This window comes from Echinops telfairi, unplaced genomic scaffold (assembly GCF_000313985.2).
Source record: "Echinops telfairi isolate 266 unplaced genomic scaffold, ASM31398v2 ScPeMD7_25;HRSCAF=90, whole genome shotgun sequence".
NCBI classification, from domain to species: Eukaryota; Metazoa; Chordata; class Mammalia; order Afrosoricida; family Tenrecidae; genus Echinops; species Echinops telfairi.
The window spans coordinates 9,522,677-9,545,966 of record NW_022103922.1 but is presented as its reverse complement, the minus strand read 5'-3'; the positions used below and the strand labels follow the sequence as shown (position 1 = coordinate 9,545,966).

Genomic DNA, 23,290 nt, shown 5'->3' with positions numbered 1-23,290 from the left:
CACACTGTGTCTACAATACTGGCCAGCATCATCTTTCAAGGAGCATTCTTAACTCCAATCTTTAGGTTAGTCATCGAGTGCTTAGCTGTTCGTACCATGTGAGTACTTTCTGTAGAAAGAAAGAGGCTTTTACTAGACCCCATTATCATGAGGTCAAGTGCAGCTGGTTTCACTACCCAAGAATGAAACAATGAGACCAACAGGGAATCTCTTTAAATCGAAAGCAAAAAGTGAGCCACCTAAATAGGCATTCATTAGGTTTCCAAGAGACTTTACATCATGTTACTTTCTACGTCACCTATTACTCACCTCAGGCTGAGAGGAACAAAGTCATAGTTTTCCTGAGAGCCCCTCAGTACCGCCCATGTTTTTTGTGGTGGTTGTTTTTTTTTTTTTCTTCTTGGTGACTTGGCGTTCAAGTTTGGTTTAAGTCAAAGAGGGTTCTCCAAAGGTAAGACTTTCCCAGGCATCTATCTACGTGGGGAAATGAGCGCTCTTATAGAAGAACAGGAAGTCTCTATATGTACATGCGTGGGTGTGTGGATTTCTAGTGTGGGAAGGTCTTTCTTCATCTGAATGTTAGCGCCCAGTCTGCATGTTCTCGTCTGCCCCATCGTCCTCGGCTTCCATTGGGGGCTCCTGCCTGGCCTTTTGTGCTTGATTTTTACACTCCGCTTGTTGCCTGGATTTTGTTTCCCTTGGTTTTTCTCTTTCTCCTTGAACTTCTATCTTATGTGTTCACTTCACAGGTTGAGCGATTGTGTTAGATCATCTACTGGGCAGGTACTTAAAAAAAAAAAAAGTTAGCTTTCTCAGACACTTTGTTCCCAGAGACCATCAAATGAATGTGAATCTCAAGACCTGTGATTAAAAGTGAAAGAGAGCAGATGCTGAAGGCAGCCAGCAATATGAAGCACCAATGCCTGGTGGCCTAAAACATCAATCCCGACATTCGTGTGTACACAGACTTGCACACACACAGAGACCCTCTTCTAGGCACACACACACGAGCACAGCCTTGGATATAGATGCAGAGGTGGACAAATCAGAAGAATAACAGGATCATAAGGATCCATCCTTGCAAACTTGTGTTTTTCATCTCTCTGTAAACAAAGGGGATTTCTTTAAAGCCATCGTGCAGAGAGATGACTATAAGGGGAGTGAAAAGCAATTCTTTTTATCTTCTCAAGGGACTCCTTTTCTATAAAAAAGGATGCTTCAAGAACTAATAAACTACCTTTTTTTGACTTTTTGTGTGTGGCATTAAATGTTCATGTCCAAATTGCCCTAAATACACTTTCAAAGTCCCCCCAGCTATGTGAAGAAGTATCCTTTTTTAAAAAATTAAATATGCATGAGAGTCTGATGTTTAACGTCTGAGATTTGGGGTGAATGTTTAGACATAGCGCATTGAGATGAACTCTCATGTCAAGGGTCCTGATCGTAGTAGATAACCAGAAAGTCACAGATGCCGGCCATGGGCACAGGGTATGGCCAAGAGCATCGTGACAGTAGCTATGCCAATGCAGCTGTGGATAATGGCTGAAAGGTGACTAAGAGGTTAGTCATCCATTATCCACCTGCTGGTTAAAGAGCCCTCATGGTGTAATGCTTATATGCATTGGGCTGTGATCCACATGGCCAGCAGTTCGAAACCGGTAGCAGCTCCACGAGAGAAAGACTGGTTTTTCCACTCTGGCAAACAGTTTGTCTCAGATACCCACAGGGAACCCCTGTGAGTCAGCATTGATTGGATGGCAGTGAGTTTGATAAAGTAACTCTCAGACAGCATGGTGGTAAAATTTGTTCACATAGATGAAACCTGCAGTTATCTACAGAACTTCACCGATAGATCTCCTGGCTTCTCTGCTGCACAGGTCTCAAAGCAACTACTAGGAAAGAGCATTGTTACTGGCCTCTGTTATGTTAGCCATATTTCTGATGCTACGTGTAGTCTATAAATATAACTATCAGAGCATAGTGTTTGCATCCATTGTACGAGGGACAGTATTATGTCTTCATTAGTCCATGAAAGTAATAGAAGGTCATGAAGGAGTTCAAAGTAAAGACTGGGCTTTCTAGCCCTGTGAAGCATTGCAGTTACAGACACCCAGAGGGACAGTGCTCCCATGTCCTGCAGGGCCGCAGTGAGTCATCATGACTCTGTGGAAGGGAGTTTGGGGTTTTTGTTTATTTTTTTAATTGGTACATAATGGTTGGTTGGTTTCCACCGTGGTTTCAAGATGCCAGTTCATAAGGGGGAAAAATTACTAGATGATTCTGCATGCCTTTAGGTCTTGTTAAAGGAGTGAGGCAGAAATATATAAACATAATTGGAAATCAGTTTGAAAGGTACATGCAGTGCTAAAGAATAAGTGCCCATCCAGTTGTAAAATGTTGATAGCTTCTATTTATTTGGCACTTGTTGGGTTTTAAGCAGCAGTCCCTGCACGTTATATAAGTCATCGCATTTATTCCTCACAACAGCATTTGGAAGTAAATACTTAGGTTATCGTGAAAACAATTCAGAGACAGATTTATTCTATACATTCTGCCTCTAAGGTCTCCTGTACTGGAGCTAGGTGACTCAAAGCAAGGTGTGGGAACCTTCATTCTGCAGAGGGAGCGAGCGCTATATCCTGGCGGGTTCAGTGGGATGGTGTTAATTCAGATGGACAGACACGGACAGTTTGTAAAGGGTTTGAACAGATGCGCTCCTGAAAGAATTTGTGACTCCACCAGATGTGGGTGTGCTCAATCTTTTGCCTCCTTGTTTTCAGTCCCAGGGCAACCCCTCAACTTCAAAGCAGAACCCGAGTCTGAAACCAGCGTTTTGCTTTCTTGGACCCCGCCGCGTTCCGACACCATCGCCAGCTATGAGCTAGTCTACAAAGACGGAGAGCAGGGTGAGGAGGTAAGGCCGTACTTCTCGCCGTTGCCATCATTCCAGCCCTGGACATTGCTGTGTTGTCATCAAGTGCCAGGGAGGCCTTTTTTGACCAGAACAACCACGTGACAGAGTAGGATTGCCCCATAGGCTCTCTCTGGGCTGTTCACTTTTGGGGGGACAGATTACCACGACTTCTTCGTGCTAACCTTGAACTGCTCCCCCAGTGGATTTGCAGTATGCCACCAGGGTTACTTAGGAACAGGACTGCACTTTTCTGACTGACCAATTTCTGGTTCAAGGTTAGCTACCTATGAGGGATTTTTTGAAGCTCTGGGAGTACGGGGGCGGGCATGCACAAACACACGGAAAACAACTCTTACCCCTCCTGGGACTCCTTTGGGCTCAGTTTCTAGATAAGTATCAACTTGTAGAAGATTAGAAAAGGAAGACAAAAAGAAGAAGCCACAAGGCTTGGAAGAACACCTTTCCTCACCCTTCTTCATTAATAAAGGTCGTAAGCCAGCACATAGCAAGTGGCAGATGAGCTCTATATGCTAGCTCGGTGGCGTTGTCCAGACTGGCTTCAGAGATGGTAGCCCTGGCACAGACACTTACCAGTATACTGAGAACTATATGCTATGGCTGGGAAGAAACGTTGACTATTCTGTACAAATGAAATGATAATGGAGTACAGAAAGGGTAGAAATTGGTCAATTGGGGAAAGATAAAGCTGCGTAGGTTACACAGCTTTATTGCCAGCCACTGTTTTAAATGTTTTGCATCCATTGACTCCTTAATCTCCACAACAGGACTAGCTGTGAGGCTCTAGCTTCAGTCCATTCCACATAGAACAAACGGATGCTTAGAACAAAGTAAACGGCTTTGCCCAAGGTCCCATAACCACACACTCTGGATAGTAGAGCTGGGGTTGGCATCTAAGTAGTCAGAATCTGTGTTTGTCACTACCAGGGGACACAGTATCTGAGGCATTCTGAACAGATGTAGACTTGGTATTTTCAGGATGGGAAGAGATAATAGTAATGAAACTACACCTGGAATTACTATGAAATCCAATAGGGAACATTAGGACCAAATAAAATTAATTGAAACAAACTCTGTGAAAGTTTGAGTCCACCCAGAGGCATCGGAGAAGACTGTAATCCGTTTCCAAAAGGTCATGAACTTGAAGTCTTGATGAGATGAAGCTGTGCTTCGCACACATGGGCTTCCCATGAATCTGAATCACCGTACAGGCATTGCCAAACCAACTGACCATGCTTTACCTAAGACCGGGCTTTTCACCAGATAGGTAGCCCCTGCCTTCTCATAAGGAATGCCTCTTAAAATGTTCAAGTACTAAATGAATTCACTGGTATGTATTTGTGAGTGTGACAATAAATCAATATGTTCTTGTAAACTTCGATTTTATTAGAATTGAATTGAGCAGCATCTCTGGAAAACACGTTTTAAATGCAGTGCTTTGGGATTTATCAAAGCCAACAGAAATGAAGCATTCAGTTACGAACTTGAAATGCAGTCATAACTTAAAGTACTGATTCTAACAACTTGAGCTGTTGGTATTTTTAAACGGGTTCCCATCAAGTCCATTCCAGTTTGTGGTGACCCACGGATATCAAGCGGAGAACTGTGCTCCATAGAATTTTCAATGTCTGGTTTAAATGCTCACTACCTCTAAATGTATCAATGTGCGAATACACACACTCACACAGGCATACATAGATTAGATATGAGTACAGCAAAATGAGGCTCCTTGGCAGGAAGGCAAGCATAGGTGCTTGAGTGTTAGCTTTGCTGCTGAGTCGGTTTTGAGTCATAGTGACCCTACTACGCACACCAGAAGAAAGTACTGCCCGCTTCTGCACCTTCATCATCGCCTTTGATGCCGCCACTGTGTCAGCCCACCTCGTTGAGGGTCGTCTTCCTTTTCACTGACCCTCTGCCAAGCCTTCCCTCTGCTCCCGTGACTGGTTTCCCCTGATAACATGGCCAAAGTCCCTGAGATGAAATCTCACCAGCCTAACTTTCTTAGGAACAATCTGACTGAACTCCTTCTAAGACAGGTGCTCCTTCACTAACCCCCTAAGTCAGAGGCACTGAGACCCCTCTGGTCTGCCTTGTTCACTGCATGGGGAAGAGGTGATTGAAATACCAGGAGGTGCTTGGGTCAGGCACCTCTTAAGCCTCAAAGGGACACCTTTTACTTTGTAGCACTTTCAAGAGGCCCTTCCTTTATAACAGATTTCTCCACTGCAGTACATCATTTGATTTCTTGACTCTTGCTTCCATGAGGGTTGGTGTAAATGAAATATTTGATAATGTCGGTGTTTTCTGCATTTATCAGGATGCTGTGTATTGGTCCAGTTGTGAGGACTTCTAAAAGTGTATACTGAGGTCCCGTGAAGGGTGTTTTGATCTCCATCAGCAAGTGCTTCATGGCCTCTTAGCTTTCAGGAAGCAAGGTGTGCCGTGGGCATTTCACCGCTTGTGAATGAGTCTCTCTCCCATCCCAATGCCACATTCTTCTTCCTAGAGCCCAGCTTCTGGTATCATTTGCTTAGCGTGCAGATGTTGGCTCCATGATTGTTTATTTATGTATGGAATCCCTGTGTGGTGGTTTTTTCCTTGTTGTTTGGTAAATCTGAAATTTTTGAAATGGCTTGCATTTGTAAGTTAGAGTACCCTGGGGAGGTTTACTCTCACTTCCTATTTGAATTCCTCATGATTGATTTTGATTTGCGTGAGCAGCATATACTGTTGGATTTTTTAAAATAAGCCTGAAGATTATTTATGTCCTTTGTAGATTACATATGAGCTTGTATTTTAAGGTTTACTGCAAGCTAATGTTCAATCTGAAATTGATTACCCATAGACAGCTGTATTTTTGCTAAAATTCAAAGGCAAATTTCAAGCATTTCAAGTAAAAGTGACAGCATTTGATTAAAAGCATCTCTTTCCAAATGCCTTTTTGACGTTAAAAGTTATAGGGGAAAAAATTGTCATTTCCCTCCCTTACTCTGGGTTCTATATTCATTAAAGAAAGGGAGTTCAAAAAATTATTTGAATCCATCTGGGATAATGACATGGTTTCACAGAAGTGACCAGAATAACATTTCACTTAGAGGCCAGCCACGGGTCAGCAAACCTGAGCCTCTTGTCTACTATCCGCTTATGAACTGTATTCATGAAACCTAGGAGCTCTAGACCTCCATGGGAATGCCTGCTTCATCCAGGTCTTACAAGTTTTCCACCTTGGGCAGGGGCCAGACACCCCTTTTCTGTTTCCCTTCCTTCAAATCTCTGTCTTGCACAGATTCCTGCGTTGACAGGTTTTACAGAAGTAAGGACTGTTGCTAATCTGGGGCATATTTTTTCGCAGAAGGTCGGGAGATGAACTACTCATCTGCTTAGCCATTGAAATTTTGCCAGGTGGACACACTTCCCAAACATGGGCGTTGGCAACAGCACATGAGCCCTGAAGAGAACGCATTGGATGGGAGGTGGCTTCTCAGCCTTCCTCTTATCTGATTCCTTTGGAGAACTTGATCCACCTCATAAAGAGCTCTTGCCCTACACCCCTTCCCCCCAATCTTGGTTTCCAGTTGCCTGTCTGTAAACATGTGCCTTTCCAATGTGGAGATTTCAATTGTTGTGGATGCTAGTTGCCATTGAATTGGTTCCATCTCATTGAAGGTCTTCCTCTTTCTCAGGGACCTTCTATGTTACCATTAAGGTCAACTCTGATTTGAGGACACAGCTCTTCCTCAGTTGTGTGTTGAGTGCCTTCAGTGTATCTGACGATGTTCCACTACCCACCCTGTGTGCAGTGCGTCACCCCTCATAAGTAGTTAGCCTAAGGTGACCAAGTTTTAACATTGGTAAAGTGGGACACCATTGATAAAACTCATATCCTGGTGAAATAGCCACATGGCACCTGAAAACCGTATACCCTAGCTTCTCGTGCATCCTTTCCAAAAATAGGCACTTTTTAAAAACTCCGCGGGACACGGGAAAAATTGTTAAAACCCGGGACGTCTGGTCACCTTAAATTAGCCCCTCCTTTCTTGTGGTCTGTCCGAGTCTGGAAGCTCCACAGAAACCTGTGCGCCAAGGGTGACCCTGCTGTCATTTGAAATATCATTGGCAGAGCTTCCAGTGTCACAGCAGCCTGCAAGCTGCCACAGAAAGACACACGGGACAGACAAGTGCTGGTTGCAAATGTGTAACTCCCCTAAGAGGATCCTTGATTATTCTCTGTTGACTGTGTTTTGTTTGTTTTGTTTTTATGCCACTACAACACATGGGTCAGACAGCAGTATGCCAGGCAGTGTGTTTTAAAACACACACACACACACACACACACACACACACAGAATGCTGTGGAACTTCATAGAAGTGACTGAGTTCTCCAATTAATTACTTACAGCAACGGATTGCTATCGAACCAGGGACATCTTACCGGCTCCAAGGGCTGAAACCAAACAGCTTGTATTACTTCCGTCTGGCTGCTCGCTCTCCTCAAGGCCTGGGCGCTTCGACAGCTGAAATATCAGCTAGAACCTTGCAGTCAAGTAGGTGTCTCTCTTTGCTCACTTCCACCAGCAGCTGCTGTTGGGTTTTGACATGCCCCCCCCCCCAATAAAACCCTGCTGATATGCTTGAGTCACAGATTTCTCACAAGCATCCAAGGTTGAGCTTAGGGTCTAGCCATAGTCAAAGCTGATTTCAGATTTGGCCCAAGTTGTAGGTCCAATTCTCCCAGGTCCTAATGCCAAGAGTCTCAGAGATGCTCTGAGTATCCAAACGAGAAACAAAAGCAAGGAGATGGATTGGGCGCCCTTGGAGGAAAGCAAAGCTCTGGGTGAGAGGAAACCAGGAAGCAATGAGCTAGGGCGGTTGACCACCAAAGAGGCTGCCCAGAGACCAATACCTTCTCCTTTTTGCATGACACCGAGTGTCATTTGGCTAGCAAGGCAGTCTGTGTTTTGCCTTTTTGTTTCCACTCAGTGAACCTTAGTTCTTGGGCCTGGTTATTTAATCTGCATGTTGTCCCTGTGGAAATGTGGGACATGGGCAGAAAATCTGTATTTGGGCAAATGTAGCAATAATGGAATAATCACAGCCACCTTTGCTGGAGATGTGCGATCCTAAATTCTATTTTGTTTCCCCAGGTTCAACTGCCCCCTCTCCCAACTCTTCTAAGGCCTTAGTTATGTTGATCACAGGGGGGTATTTGTACTCAGAGCAGATCAGTTGGCATAAAGTATTATATGGGAGTTTATAATGCTAGTGTTTGCGCTTTAAAAGTATCCACGTTTAGTCGGATGCATAGTCACTTCCAGTGTATTGAAGGCTTTCATGGGGTTACTTTCATAGGATTTTCTGTGTGATTTTTCTGTGCTGCTACGACTAAGGGATATGTGACATATGAATGCGTTCACTTTGTAAAGTTGCCCTAATTTTCAGACCCCTCAGAAAGCATGACATTTGGATCACTGGATGATCTAAATGTAAACATGCCTGCCGTCATTTCTAGAGAAGCTTGAACTGTGACAAGATTCTTAAATGACAGGATGTGTATTTCCTTTTCTTAAAAACTGGATTATTCATGTGAGAAATAGTGGGATTCTTTTGCTTAATTCCATAGTGACAAGAGTTTCTTCCCCTAAAGTGTGTATTCCTTTACGTACCAAAGCATGTTAATGAATGCTATTTCCCTCAGTCTACTCCGAACCCCAGGCAGGCCCAGAAGTGCTACTGTAGAAGATGATTTCTTAGAATCAGTCATTTAATTAAATAAATGTGACATGTTTCCATAGGGTATTCTTCATGGGTTATAAACCTCTCGCTTGTTTGCATATTACATATAAACACATACAGATACAGTGGTCTTTGAATAACCATATCCACAGCCTGTCTAGACTCCATTGTCTCAGAGTGAAACTTTCAAACATCGCTGAATAGATTCCAGCAGAATAGGAGGTCAGCTGAAGGCAGCAATCTTGCTTTTGTGGGGAAAAAAATCTGAATTTTAAAAAGAACTGCAGAAGAGTCCTTAATGTTCCACACACGATTCAATTTGTTATAATGATAATGCCTATCAAATAGCTTTATAATTTGAGATATAAGAACCTCTAGTCAGAATCAATAAAAATGTTGTTCTAGCAGTTTACTCAAAATAACCGAGGCTGCCCTTTGGGGGTGTCTTTCTTGTTGGTCGAGAAAGATCTCCATTTGAACCCACGGGAATAATGGCCACCACAGGCATGAACGTTAGGAGAGACCCATGCCCCTCTGAAGGGTTTCACCTGGACCTCCAGAGGATTGACTACCCAGGAGTCCACGGGAATTCCCAATCAACGCACTGAGTTGACAAACACCAACTAAGAAGGCGGCATCATTCTCTGTAAAATGAATGACCGTTAACAAGAAAAGAGATGTCATTTTATATATACAAATTATATATGTATAATTCCACTTGCTTGTTCCCCTTTAGGAGCATACATTATTAATTCTAGAAGCAATTTATGATAGTAGCTTCATTATTCATTACAGCTTTTTAGGGTTTTTTCCACCTTAAATAATGATGTATTTGGCTCATTTGTATGGAAATTAGTTTCTTTAGCAGGTGGCCAGTTTATTTTTAAATGGACAGTAAGAAAGGATAGATTTTGGCACCTAAAGAAACCTTATTGCCTGTAGACAATTCTGTACAAGGTGAAAGAGCATCTGCACACGTCTTATTGTTTCAGATGGTTCTTTGAGTGGGTGGGTTGGGGGTGGGAGGGTGGGTGGGTTGGATGGTTGGTTGTAAACAATTCTATGGAATGGCTGTTATTGACCTTTTGTAAAGGGTAGATGATGATGATTGAATTTTACCAAAATTTTGCTGGTGGGCTCTAATTTTTCACTAGCAATGGTGTATCAAGAAGAGTTATAATAAAACAGTTGAAAGCTGATGTAGGGTAAGTACAAGTTACAGTCAGAATCCACCAGCCTGACATTGCCCTCGGTAGGTAAAACCCAGCCTCTGCATTTCCATCCTCCGTTGATTCTGCATGCTCCCTGTTTATGGGTTTACATCAGTGTAGGGCTAGCATATCTCAGGAGGCTGCTCAGACCTGCGGAAGCAGGTCGTCAGTCATCGGGAAGCCTTCTTTGAATGTTGGAGCTTGGATTATTTTGGTTTTGGGGTTTCTTTTTTGGGTACGTTTTATTTTTCAACTGGGATTTTGCAGTGGCTGCAAATTCCCTCAGTTAAAACCCTGACAAATGAACCCTGTATGTGAACAGTCTTCATTCTAGAATGTCGCTGTGGCGGCCAGGAACACCATGCAGGAAGCCTCAGCAGCCTGTTGAGTCCCAGAGCATTCCCTCTTGGCAGCTTCCAGGAAGCTGGATGTAGTCAGTATAGGAGAGGGTGGGGGTCCTGAAAGAGGGTTTTAGAAGAGGAATTTACATTACAGGTAGGTGCTTTTTACTTGAGGCTCCCCAATCTTGAGATTTCATCTTCTCACCTCTCCCCCACTCATGATTTCTTAACAATTATTTTGGTTCATTTATTCATATTTTGGTTTATTCATGTGACTAAGCCAAGGTCCACAAATGTATCTGTAAAACGATTGTTTTGTTTCATTTTTTTTTTTTAAGTTTCAAAGCCTTATTTCTTTCGGTTTTGTTGCGTTGCCCTTCTCGTTCGTTTATTTATTTTTTGCCTTTTCTTTTGTTTTATCATTTTGTTTTCTCAACCACTCCTGTCCTTTCACTCAAATCCTCCTTTAACTCACTACCAAAATAAGAGCCGTCAGCTCCTCCTCAAGACGTTAGTTGCACCAGCCCAAGTTCCACTAGCATTTTGGTAAGTTGGCAACCTCCACCCGTGGACAAACAGAATGGCCTCATCACCGAATACTCCATCAAGTACACAGCCATGGACGGAGAAGATGACAAGCCACATGAGATTTTGGGAATTCCTTCGGACACTACCCAGTACCTTTTGGAACAGCTGGAAAAATGGACTGAATACCAGATTGCTGTGACAGCCCACACGGACGTTGGCCCTGGCCCTGAGAGCTTGTCCCTGTTGATTCGAACCGATGAAGATGGTACGTTACTCTACTCCGTCGTTTGCACCCTCTGACACTCAGTCTCCTAATAGGCTAACACCTTTCCATCTTCCTCTGCTCATTGTTCTAACCCAGCACCTCTCTAACGTCAATATTTTTGCCAAAGACCTGCCTTTGCTACGACCTGGGCTTTCATTTTTCCCCTTCTTAATTTTTCAATTTTCAATCTCAACACAGTGCTGGCTTCCTCTTAGAAGGACAGTGTGCAGCTGTGGCCTTGCGATCCAGCCTTGGCTCTGTATCGCCTTCTAAAAATTCTCCAATGTGTGTGTGTGTTTTGTTTTGTTTTGTTTTTTCCCTGTGGCTTTTTGTAAGTCACTTCCTTTTTCTTGTATTCGAAAGTGGACTTTCAAAACAACCTTCTTATCTTCTTGTTGCCTTTTGGTCTTGCATATTTTGGAGACACCGATGCTCTGCTCGGCATTGAATTTTTGGCAGCTTTTGTATGGAATACCTTTGATAAGAGAGAGAGGAAAAAAAAAAAGAAGATAATCTATCTAACCAAGCATCTTTTTATTCTGTTACAAAAACAAGAAAGCTCTAAAAGCCACACAACGGTCAACAACCAGTTTTTGTTATTATTTCAACGCTGTACCTCTTTGTGCTGTAATGCTTTGAAACTCAAAGCATCTGCCTTGGCTTTTGTACATTTTGACATGTTTTTTCTATTTCTCTGATGCTCTTTTTTTTTCTTCTTCTTCCATTTTTTTTCTTTTTTCTTTTTGCATCGATCATGTTTTTTGATCTTTTCTTAAAAGGTAGAGCAGATTGGTTGAGCATTTTCAATGGTTTGAAAATGTGTGTGTTCTTCAAAGGAAACGTAGTAGGTCAACCCGTTTTTTTGTTCTCCTAAAAAAGAAACCTAAGTAAAGAAAATGCACTGACGGGGTGGGACGAGTGCCGATAATGTTCTTTGATCCGATGATGTTGTTCCAGTTCCTAGTGGTCCACCTCGCAAAGTCGAGGTGGAGGCTGTCAACTCGACATCTGTTAAAGTCTCGTGGCGCTCCCCTGTGCCCAACAAACAGCATGGCCAGATCCGAGGATACCAGGTGCATTATGTGAGGATGGAAAACGGTGAGCCCAAGGGCCAGCCCATGCTAAAGGATGTCATGCTGGCGGATGCACAGGTAAGACCCTGAGAACATTCAGCGATCTTTTTATCTGATGCGCTTCATATGATGTTCAAAATATCTTGAAAGCCACGGCATCTCAAAATGCACCTACTTTCTAAAATGTTGGCATTTGTTTAAAAACCTGGTGCAAAATTCCCAGTGTGTAGAGTGTGAGCCACATGGATGTGCATTTACCTTTTGAATTAACATTTCCATCGAGTGATGAAGTAGGCTGTGGTGTGTTTACTTGAGTCCGATGAAAACCATGGTACTGTTTTCTAAAAATACAGGAACTCGCTGCACTACGGTTCCTTCCGTGTTGGCTTTTCCAACTTCACAGATGTGGATTGATGGAATCAAATTAGAGGGAAGAATTCTAGGCCAATCTTTTGCTGATGGGATCTCTTTTCTGAGGAGCTAAAATTTCTTGGAATGAGGTTGATCTAATTTGAAAAGTGTATGACATCTTTCAGGGAAGAATGTATTGTCTTGGGGGAAAGTACTCAAGCGTCTTAACCTAGTACCCCTTTGACACATTCCATATTTGAGGGGATTGCTTCATGTCCTAAGAAATGACAATACAAATGAGGATGACAAAAATCAGATTCTCCACATTTAATTGGCATCCCCTATGTTGAGCAAATTAAGTAAAGTATGCAGTGAGTCATAGAGTATATGGGAAATTCCATTGATTCTCAGCTATTCGTTTTCAACCATGATGTCACAACTTAATTTTGTAATCTGTTGTTTAAAGCAGAGCATTATGAAAAAATTGTGGTCATTTAAAAATTATTCCAGAGCATTCTCAAATCTACTTTTATACCACATAATACCATGAAAGGAGGAGGAAAAGTTGGCCTTGGCGGCGATTCTCTATAACCCCTGGGCTAACCTCAGGAGTCCTCCGTCCGAGCTGACTCAGAGGGAGTGGGCTGGGAGTTGCTGCGGTGCCCATGGGGTTGGATGGGAGTGAATATCGGAGTGTTTTCTCCTCAGAAAATTGGTGACGAGGCAGGAGAGAATTCGGTGGTTTGTTTAAATAAAAAAAAAAAGAGGAACAAGAAGAAATAAATATATTTCCATGGAAATTCCCCTGCTTATAAACAAGAAAGATGATAAACAAGTTGAGAACTTCTGTCTGAGGGTGTGAAGATCTGCACTCTTCCCTCTGGAAGCGGGAGGCAAAACGACTCCAGCTTCATTGTAGGTTTTTGTCGCAACGTCTCCATGGAGCGGAAGTCACGCAAGTGCTTGTGTTTGCCTGTTTATCCTGATCATAGTGTGACGAAGGGGGTTTCCATTCGTATCTCCCTCAGCTCCTCCCAGCACACCCTCAGCTGGGTGGTTTGGAGACGAAAGCTCCTTCTGGGAATTTCAGTCGAGGTTTCTCGTTGTCTTTCAGCCTCGGCAAGTGCCTATGGACTTGCTTCTTCTATTTATTTTAGTCCAAAAAAAAGAAGGGGTGCTCAAACTACAAAATGGCTAAAGCCATGGTGGCCTATCGTTTTTTTTTAAATTTGCCATTATGAAAATGAATCCACTTGTCCAACAATGCTTTGCTGTGAGCATTTCGGTCTGAGATACTTGTCATTACACGATACAGAACTGTACTTGTGTCTCCATTTTTGAGAGAAGACAATCACTCAGGGAGGTAAAGTGCACCCACTGCTACAAATGTCAACCGAATCTTTGTGCTACATTGTCTCTCTTCTCTGCGACTTTGGCTCTTCATTAATGGCTGATTTTCCTGGTGTTTTTCTTGCCCACCTCATAAATTCTCTTTGACGATCGGTTAAGATTTCATTAAGTCTTGCAGTCCTTCATTGGAGCCGTAAGAATATGATATTAATGAAAGATATTCATCTAAATGGATACTTGAATTAATCTTGCAACCTTGGAAAGGAGTCGAGGTAAATGTCACACAGTGCTGTATGATTAGAATCATCTACTTCCTGTTATGCCTTATTGGTTCCTTTAAATGAACCTGTCGTTTATACATGTATAATATATTTTTTAGAACAGGTTTTAGTACTGAATATATGCCAGAGCATATTTACTTTTAATCTCCCGATTGGTGATGGTAATATCACCATAACACTGAATACTCCTTGAAATTGCATTATACCCGCTGTTTCCATTGCCAACTGTATTCTAGTATAAAGAGGGCAAATTTGCTTTCTCGGGGCAACAGATTTCTCTTCATTTCTTTTTATTTTGTTTCTCCCTGCTCCCTACCCCCAAACCTCCTAATCTCAATCAGTGGGAATTTGATGATACTACTGAACATGTGAGTAATTATTGATTGATTTCTCAAAACCAGTTGCATATATGCTTGTGCTTTCTGATAGCCATCTTTAATGTGTTTATGATAGGACAATGACATCCGGGTTTCCTAAGATGCATGAACTAACAAAATATTTTTAAGTTATCTTCACTGTGTTATCTTCACACTTTTACTTAAAAAAAGAAAGCTTGGTTTTGGGGTTTGTGGAATTGGCACGGTGCTACTGATTGCACACGATTGTCAGGGACTCATGCTATTTGTTTTGATGGCTGCTGCCAAACTTGCCTTGTGGCACAGCCGCTGGAGGACTGCTGGAAGTGGAAGCTTCACAGACTGGAGATATCAGCTTGTTGCATGTGGGTGCTCATGCATACATGGTCAGTGGATAACAAGCTGTATTCAGATTAGCTATATTCAGATGTGGCAGTTCCTCCACACCCCCTTACAGACAGGAGTGAAATGGAAAGAGTCATGCCTAGAAGCAGAGAGGATCACACAGAGGGAGGGATGTTCTTTAAATGCCTGAATTAATGTGTCTTCTGCCATTTATTGACAGCTTCTTATGTATAAGGCACTGTGGGGGATATGAGATATGTCACTTGCCACAGATTAGATGGCTAAGGAAGACACAAACTCCTGAAAGGTCACATACAATGGCACAGAAAAGGTGAACTAAAGCTGTGAATAGTGGATTAGCAAATGAGTCACAGTATCAGAGCTATGAGTTGGGAGACAATGGACCAGGATTGTACAGGAAATCTTGTAGTTGATATTTTAATAGGTAAGCAGGGCTAGAGTTGGGGGAAAAGCATGCACGCATGTGTGTGTGTGTGTGTGTGTGTGTGTGTGTGTGTGTGTGTGTAAGCAGAAGCATATCTTCTTCAAAGGTGAGAATTCCATCAGCAGTCATTGAAGCATTAGAGTGTGATATACGCAGGTGATAATGAACTTGTCAATTTGACACAAGTGAAACTTTCTTATAAGTTAGTGGTAAGGAAGTGTGTTTGCATCTCCAAGGAGGAAAATGTCCCCTTGGAGTTGAGATGACCCCGGCTGGTCGAGATGTGTCCAGTGAAGATGGTAGCACAGCGGACCACCTGACCCATCAAAATCATGTGATGTTCCTTACCCTGTAACACTGTGTTCTGCACATGGGGGTAAACCAATTTTCATAACTGAGACACTTCAGTAAGGCTCCTAGGGGGTAAGTTCTTGGTGGCACTGTGGAGTGGCAGAACTAAGCCTCGCTTCGTTTTCCTCCGCTTTTTGACATGTTAGAAGGACCTTGGAAACAATGATGTTTGAATTTACCCATCGTAATGTGGGACATTGTCATTGTGTCCACAGTAATTCACAGCATCATTCTTGATTTTTGTACCCACGGTAATGTCAGAAGGAGCCCTGGTGGTTTAGTGGGTTACCTGTGGGTAGTTAATGCCACAGTCAGCAGTTCAACTCCACCAGTGGCTCTGTAGTAGAATGCTAAGGCTTCCTGTTCCCGTTTACAGCCTTGAACCCCAAAGAGGCAGTTCTGCACTGTCTTCTAGGGTCTCTGAGTCAAGATCGACTCGACCTCCGTGGATCAGTGTCAGGGCAACCATCCCATGATGCTGAAAAGAAATTCTCACCCAAATGCATTCCTTTCATCCGGCAAAAAAGGGATTTTCAATGACTACAGACTGGTATCTGAAATTTTCAAATTTCCACATTGGCATTGTTTTCAAAAGAACACATATTCAAAAGCAACCATTTGGGGGATCAGATTCAACGATTGACGTTCCCCTGTGTCTGTAATAGCCCTACCGAGAGAAAGCCTACTGCGCTCACACAACCTGGTCCATCCACTTCACACTCTCCCTAGTTGTCTGTGTATTAGGAGGCGAGGGATGTGGCATCTTTTCTTAAGGGTGGCCATGTCCAATATGAAACCGTGGCTGTTGCTAAAATATGAAAGGACGTTGCACTGCTGTGTGTGTGTGTGTGTGTGTGTGTGTGTGTGTGTGTGTGTGTAGAGCTATAAAGACAATACCTAGCACCCCTCTATAAGCAGCATAATAAAGAATCGTGTAACCTGTTTGGAGAACCGGTTCAGAGATCATTCTGGAAGTACTTCCTGTGTGAGGCTCTTCCTTTGAGAAAACCAAGAGCTTTGTAAAGGAGTTTGTACCTCGAAAGTTGCTTTTCTTGATGAGTCAGACTTACTTGAACACATCTCGGTGATGTGCTCGAGCCCAAGGCTCATTCGATTCTCGGACTTTGTGGTCTACTCCACAAGCCACTCGAATCCTCCTAGGTGAATAATGATTTCAGTGATTAACCTATGCACTTACGTAACCTATGCAATTACGTTAGCCGAAACCTAGGAAATAGCTCTGGGTATCTGGGTCCAACAGAGAGTTGACCAGATACTTGCATGGTGATTAAACCAACTGTAGTACCATCCTTCCCTTTGCCAGGCTGTGGGCCGGTACGTGCCCATACAACCACTTCTAGCTTAGCCTGGCAACTAGTTGATACTGCAGCAAACTTAAATAAGGTTCTCAGGTCAACAGCCAGGGGGTTGAGAATCTTAAATAAGGCTCCAAGTGGGCAAGTTCCTGGCGACACGCTTCAGTGACCAAACCGGGCCTCAGTCCGTTGCCCTCCTGCACGTGAGAAGGATCTCTGAAACAGAAGCATTGGAATTTGCCCGTCAGAAGAGTCAGACACTGCTTTAAGGGCTCACCTAATCAATCCCCCATAGCCCTATAGACCTCTATTACTAGTATTGCACGTCTTAGATGGGAAACTGAGGCAGACAGGGACCAAGTCACTTGCCTCAGAGCACCATGCTCGTGACCAGGTAGGTCTGTCTTCGGCCCTGAAGACTTATGCACCTCACTTCACTGTTAGCCTGCACACAGAGCCTCCATAGCATGAGCTCCAGGCATGACGTCTCCAGCGCTTGGCATGGCTGCAGGGAATGCTCACGCATGCGCACAGTGGCTGTAACGTTCCATCCATCCCTGCCCCCCAGGGTGTCCGTGCATGTCTCCAGTCCATGGCATGTTTTGTGTCATTTCAGGACATGATCATTTCTGGGCTACAGCCTGAAACATCCTACTCCCTCACCGTCACAGCCTACACCACCAAAGGAGATGGCGCACGCAGCAAGCCCAGACTGGTGTCGACTATGGGGGCAGGTAAGCAGGCCTCGGCGACAGCCGTAGACGTTTTCCAGAGGGTGTGGGTGGCTCCCCTGGTGTCCTCAACGTGACAGACTCGCAGTCGGGGCCGGAATTCCTGATTATGGGCTATGTTTATTGGTGCTGTGTTGTTCCTAACTCTGTACCTGTGTTTCTCTTCCTGCGATAACATAAGTCAGAAGAAAACTGTATATGATCATTCGAGAACCTACTGGACCCCACTTAGCCAGTGAGGCATTCAGCAACTGTTTCTTGAACATCTAGGCCAGGTGCCTGGTGGTGCAACTAATAAGAACCCCCCAAAGAGTCCTGCCCTGCTGGAATTGATAGGCCTTAGATTGATATTCCATTCAAGGTATAATCCACAAATGAACACCCCCCCATAAAAAAAAAGATTTCCTCCAAAATATGAGCTCCAACTTGGCGTTGTGGGTTCTGTGAGGTTTTCCATGACTGGTTTCTTGGAAACCAGTCTTCCCAGGTGCTTCGGAGTGCAGTCAGGGAGCTCTTTGTGGGGTGAGACTGGAATGACACGAAAGGAGAAGACCTATAAAGATTTGGGGATCAGGGAGGAAAGGAGGGCATCTAGGGAGAGAAGTCTCTCAGCACCTCCAGGCCTTTCTCCCTAGCAAACCCTTTATTAGCTAAATTGGTAAGAGTTTTGGTTTTTTTTACCTAATTTCCTCTTCCTTACCCCTTGCTGTAGTCCTTCCAAAGACTCCAAATTCAGTGACAGAAGCAATAAAATAAAAAAGAATGAAGCACAGAGCATGTTTCCATAGTCACGCGTGGCTGTCAAACCCGGTCTGGGTCATGGCAGCCGTATGTGTGGAGAATAGCACTACTCATTGGGTTTTCAAGGGTGTGGCCTTTCTAGAGCCAGGCTTGTCTTCCGAGATGCCATTGAGTGGGGTTGAACCACCAACCTTTCCACCAACTCCTTGTGCCACCTAGAGTTCTCCCGCAAAAGCCAGAGGGCGAGGGAACATATAGTTGTTCGTTCCGGAAGCACCAATCTTCTTCCACGTTGTTTGGTGGGCTCCACTAGGAACAGCCAGCCCGAGAGGAGAGCTGACATGGGAAACCCAATGAATTAAGAGATAATTACCAGAAGAGCCTCCCTGATCCCTTTCTCCAGCCGTCTCCCATGGCACACTGGAAGTATGATTTGATTTACTCCTTGCAAATCACTTCTCCCACCACTTTTTAGGAACACACCTTTCTGTGAAGGCAGAAAGCAAGAACAGCTGTTGTGCTGAGTGCTCTCCTGGGTGCCGTGCTCACTGCCAAATTTGTCTAAATGTCATCAGATTTGCCTCACTCACATCCCGCCACCTGGAACTGCCTCCAGCAGGAGAAGTACAGATGGCAAACTCCTTCAAGCGACCGTCTTCTGGGCTTTTCTTTGCTTCCTCCTTTCTTTTTCAAGAGCAGCAGAGCTTCAGGCTGGGCCTGTGCCCTGCACAGGAGATTTGTGTCCAGTGGGGTGGTGGGGTCATGCTGACCAACTCGCTATGGAACAGCCTCTGCTGGAACAGAGACATCCAAGAATGGGCTCCTGGAAGGACTTCCAAAACGGAGGAACACGCATTTACTTGACGCACATGCCTTTTTATGACAAACCATGGAAATACACACAGTTGCTCTCAAGTTCATTACACCCAATGTTGTTGTTCTTGTTGCTGGTTGCCTTCCAGTCGGTCCCGACCCCCACAGCGAATCTGTGTACAACAGAATGAAACGGTGTCAGGTTCTGCACCATCCTTAATATGTTCCTCGCCTTTGAACCCAGTGTCACTGAATCAATCCTTCTTTCACGCTTTCCCTCTTCCAAGCAGTGTTTCCTTTGCCAGGGACTAGTCTCTCCTGATAACGTGTCCAAAGTACATAAGATGAAGTCTCCCCATATTTACTTGCAATGAATGGTGACTTCTTATATGTGGGGTCGAACCTTGCTCCATCGGGTTTTCAGTGTCTGTGAACTTTCAGAAGCAGAGCAGCAGGTCTGTATCCCAGGTTGCCTCCAGGTGGGCTTAAGTCTCCTGCTTTTTGGTTAGTAGTCAAGCACTCAGCCATTTGTGGACTGGACGCCTACTCATATGACTGGACAAGTACTACTGCATCTTCCTGAAGCATCAGACTCCTTTGGCCATAGGATGGTGGCCGTGTAAGAAGGAAGGGAATGTAAAGTTTCCATCTTTAAGGAAGGTAAATCCTAGGGAAAGGAATGTTTTTGTCTACTGTCATCTCATATAGACTAGCTTGTGGCTCTTTCATCACCTTAAACCAAGCTGTACTTCGTTTACAGCAACCCTGTAAGTCAGAGAAGACCTGCCCCACACATTTTCCAAAGAGGGAAATTTTTTTTGAAAGTAGACTGCCACTCCTGCCTGTGGTGGCTGGGAGAGGCTGGTAGGTTCAAACCACGCGCACAGTTGGGTTACCAGCTGCGTGCCAACACACAACCTTTCGTCAACAACAGAGGATTGTTTGGGATTCTGTTTGTTGCTCCCATGGAGATTCCTTTTGGAATGCCCAGTCACAATTTCCAACCAACTGCCCTCCTCCATACTTAGGTATGGAGGTCGTAAAGACAATTGAGCTGCCTGTGTACTTTCTTCTCGAGACCTCCCACCTGAGCCCGGGATGGAGGGTGGAAGAATCCAGATGTACTGCTGCCTGCAGAGAAATGGTCTTGATTTCCTTTGCAGCCCCAAAAGCATTCCCTTGTCATGCTTTATTCCCATGCAGTTGGTGAGCATGTTCATTTGTTTTGCTTGATACACTATTACCAAAGGAAGAAAAGAAAATCCTCATATAGTTCCATGGCTGGAAAGAATGATTGCGTTTACCTCACAGATGTGAGCGTCTAATCACCACAATTACAAGGGTATTTAGTTAGCGCTCCCATGGAGAATTCAGGAATTCTCATGCAAGTTTCTTCTCTGGGTAACATTCCTGACGGTGGGATATGCTTATTTATGATACAGTGTTCCTTGAGTTTGTAATTCATCTTGTGTTTGAAACACGGGTTTGGGCTATAACTTGGGGGATTCAGGTCTCCTGGGGGATGCTCTGGAGTAGAAGGTTCAGTGATTATGACTCCTATAAGTTTCTTTGTTAATATTCTCATTCGTTCTCTACCATAACAATTCCTCTACTTCCCAAGACCTTGAGATTTAAGGCAACCCAGTACAGTCTTTGATTTGGAGTTTACTGTGTCTCTATTTTCACAAGAACGTCAGTGCTGTTCTAAGCAGCTGTGTTTAAGGACAAACTGGAAAAGATGATTATTACATAGAGAGTTTGGAAATTATAGGGTTTGGCCAACCAATTGTGATTGTTGCTACTTAGGTGTGAGGTTAAGAGGAGGGTAAGCTTAGAGCCTTTTGGGCATGCCTGGGTTGGTCTCAGTGATTGTTCTGGCTAAGATGGGGGGGTTGGCGGAGTCGAGGGGCAGGGAGAGGTAACACGTATACACCGTGGTATACACCATGTTTGAAGACCAAAAAGTCTTCTAAGAAAAAAAAGATAATAAGGGAATAAGAAGAATGAAAAGGAAGGAGCGTTTATATATGTCTTAACCAAACTTCGGTTAACTGATTGACTCTGATGCTGGGCTTGCCTGCTTCTTTGAATATGTTTGTGAAGGCACTGATCAAGATGGTCCCCAGGCCCAGATGGTGCCCCCAAAGGACCCTGTGACTCCATGACTGGAGTAGGCAGGCTCAGCGACCCCAAGACCGGAATGGCTTTGGAAAGCGGTCCACACAGTAAACCTGAGGCCTTAAGGACTGGTGGACTTCTTTGCTCATCCCCTCAACTACACTTAGGGTTTCTTAGAGGACAGAGGCCCTACTGTGTGCACCTATATTTTCCCACCTAAATACCTCTGAGCTAGTGTACAGGTATTTGTAGAATGTGGAGAGTAGGTACTTGGGCAGGTATTTGTGCAATGTAGAAAGAGGTTCTGAAAACTAGAAAAGGATATAAGTACTTGGGGAATAAAGTTACTTGTACAATGAAACCAGTTTCTGGAAGCTAGAAAAGGGATGGTTTCATTGCAAATAAGTGGGGCTTGGTTTTTTTTTAAAAGAAATTGTTGTATAATTCGATATGCAATTCTTTAGAATCCTCCTCATTTCTTTGCTCTTTTACATTCTGGTTATTACTTCTTGGATGAATACAGTGACTGCCCCAGAGTTCTAACAAGAGCTAATCATCCCCATCACTTCCTCAAGTCTCATAGCAAGGTTGGCATCCCATCATGTTGCCCATGACAGTGGGAGGGAGTTCTCCATTAGCTGCCTCAGCATTCGATTCTTTCCTGCATCCTGCGTTTGTGCTTCGCAGGGCTGCCAGTAGCTGTCAGGCCCACAGAGAATTCTGCCTGGGGAAGGGTGACTCGTGTAGTGCTGGCAACAGCAAGCAGACTGGCACTCCCCTGCCAGAGCAGTAGAAACCAGTAGATCATGGCTAGGGCTCCTATGTCTAGAACACTACTTTGATTTCCTGATCCACGCCCGTAAGCTTCTATAGCCCAGAAAAGAAAGGCTCTGCCAGCCTCAAAGAACAAAAGACCATGATCCCGCTTCAGCTTTCTCTACCACAGAATAGATGCAGTTTCCAAAGTCAGCGTTGGTTTGTGTATGTGTGAGAATTGAAGAATCTGCATGGTTTCTCCAAATTTCTGCCATAGCAATCGTACAAAGTAGCACAGCAGATCATCCTGAAAGTGCCGATACATGGCTGACAAATATTGTTAGAATACGCTCTGTATCTATGACTTACAGCAATAAATGTTTTAGAATGTGCATTCATCTCCCCCCACCCCCCTCTCAGGCATCATCACAAAAGGATGCACAGTGTACATCTTATTAAGCAGCCCCTTGGAACCAGAATTGTAGAATATCTTAACAAAATGTATTGTCCTTGGAGAATACTGAGACCTAATATTCTCTCTCCCCAGTTGTTTTAACTGGGTCTCGTTGGCTGAAGGATGTGTTTGTTCTTCACGGCAAGCTCCATTTCACCAAGGGTTTTCCACAGCTGAGACTCCAGTGTTTCAGCCTAGACACCAGCCCTGATGGTTTAATGCGGAAATCAGTTTAATGCTTTACATTCATACAGGGAAATTAGAAATGTCTGCCAGTGTCTACCTTAAAGGGACATCTTCAAAGGAAAATCATTTTTTAAAATTATTTTATTGGGGGCTCGTACAATTCTCATCACAATCCATACATACATACATTGTGTCAAGTGCATATGTACATCTGTTGCCCTTATCATTCTCAAAGCATTTCCCTTCTACTTTAGCTCTTAATATCAGTTGCTCATTTACCCCCTCCTCCCCCTCCCCCCTCCCTCATGAACCCTTCATAATTCATAAATTATTATAGTTTATCATAAGTTACACTGTCCGACGTCTCCCTCCGCCCTCTTCTCTGCTGTCCACCCCCCAGGGAGGAGGCTATACTTAGATTCTTGTAATCGGTTCCCCTCTGCGACCCCACATTCCCTTCACCTTCTAGGCATCGCCCCTCTCACCACTGGTCCTGAAGGAGTCATCTATCCTGGATTCTCTGTGTTTCCAGTTGCAATCTGTACCAAGGTACATCCTCTGGTCTAGCCAGATTTGCAAGGCTGAATTGGGATCATGATAGTGGGGAGGG

At 44.0% G+C, this 23,290-nt stretch overlaps 1 protein-coding gene across 45 annotated transcripts in view; it reads left to right on the top strand.

Annotated features, from left to right (window-relative positions):
• Positions 1-23,290, top strand: part of PTPRD (protein tyrosine phosphatase receptor type D) — a 995,611-nt gene that overhangs the window by 795,097 nt on the left and 177,224 nt on the right. For 20 of the 45 annotated variants that reach the window (XM_045289116.1, XM_045289148.1, XM_045289129.1 and 17 more), the window contains 6 exons: positions 2,781-2,914; positions 7,335-7,479; positions 10,708-11,013; positions 11,971-12,164; positions 14,410-14,436; positions 17,498-17,615. In XM_045289116.1, the coding sequence (XP_045145051.1) occupies positions 2,781-2,914; positions 7,335-7,479; positions 10,708-11,013; positions 11,971-12,164; positions 14,410-14,436; positions 17,498-17,615 (924 nt within the window). The remainder of the gene's footprint in view (positions 1-2,780; positions 2,915-7,334; positions 7,480-10,707; positions 11,014-11,970; positions 12,165-14,409; positions 14,437-17,497; positions 17,616-23,290) is intronic. The other 25 variants (XM_045289141.1, XM_045289140.1, XM_045289143.1 and 22 more) reach the window with 4 other exon arrangements.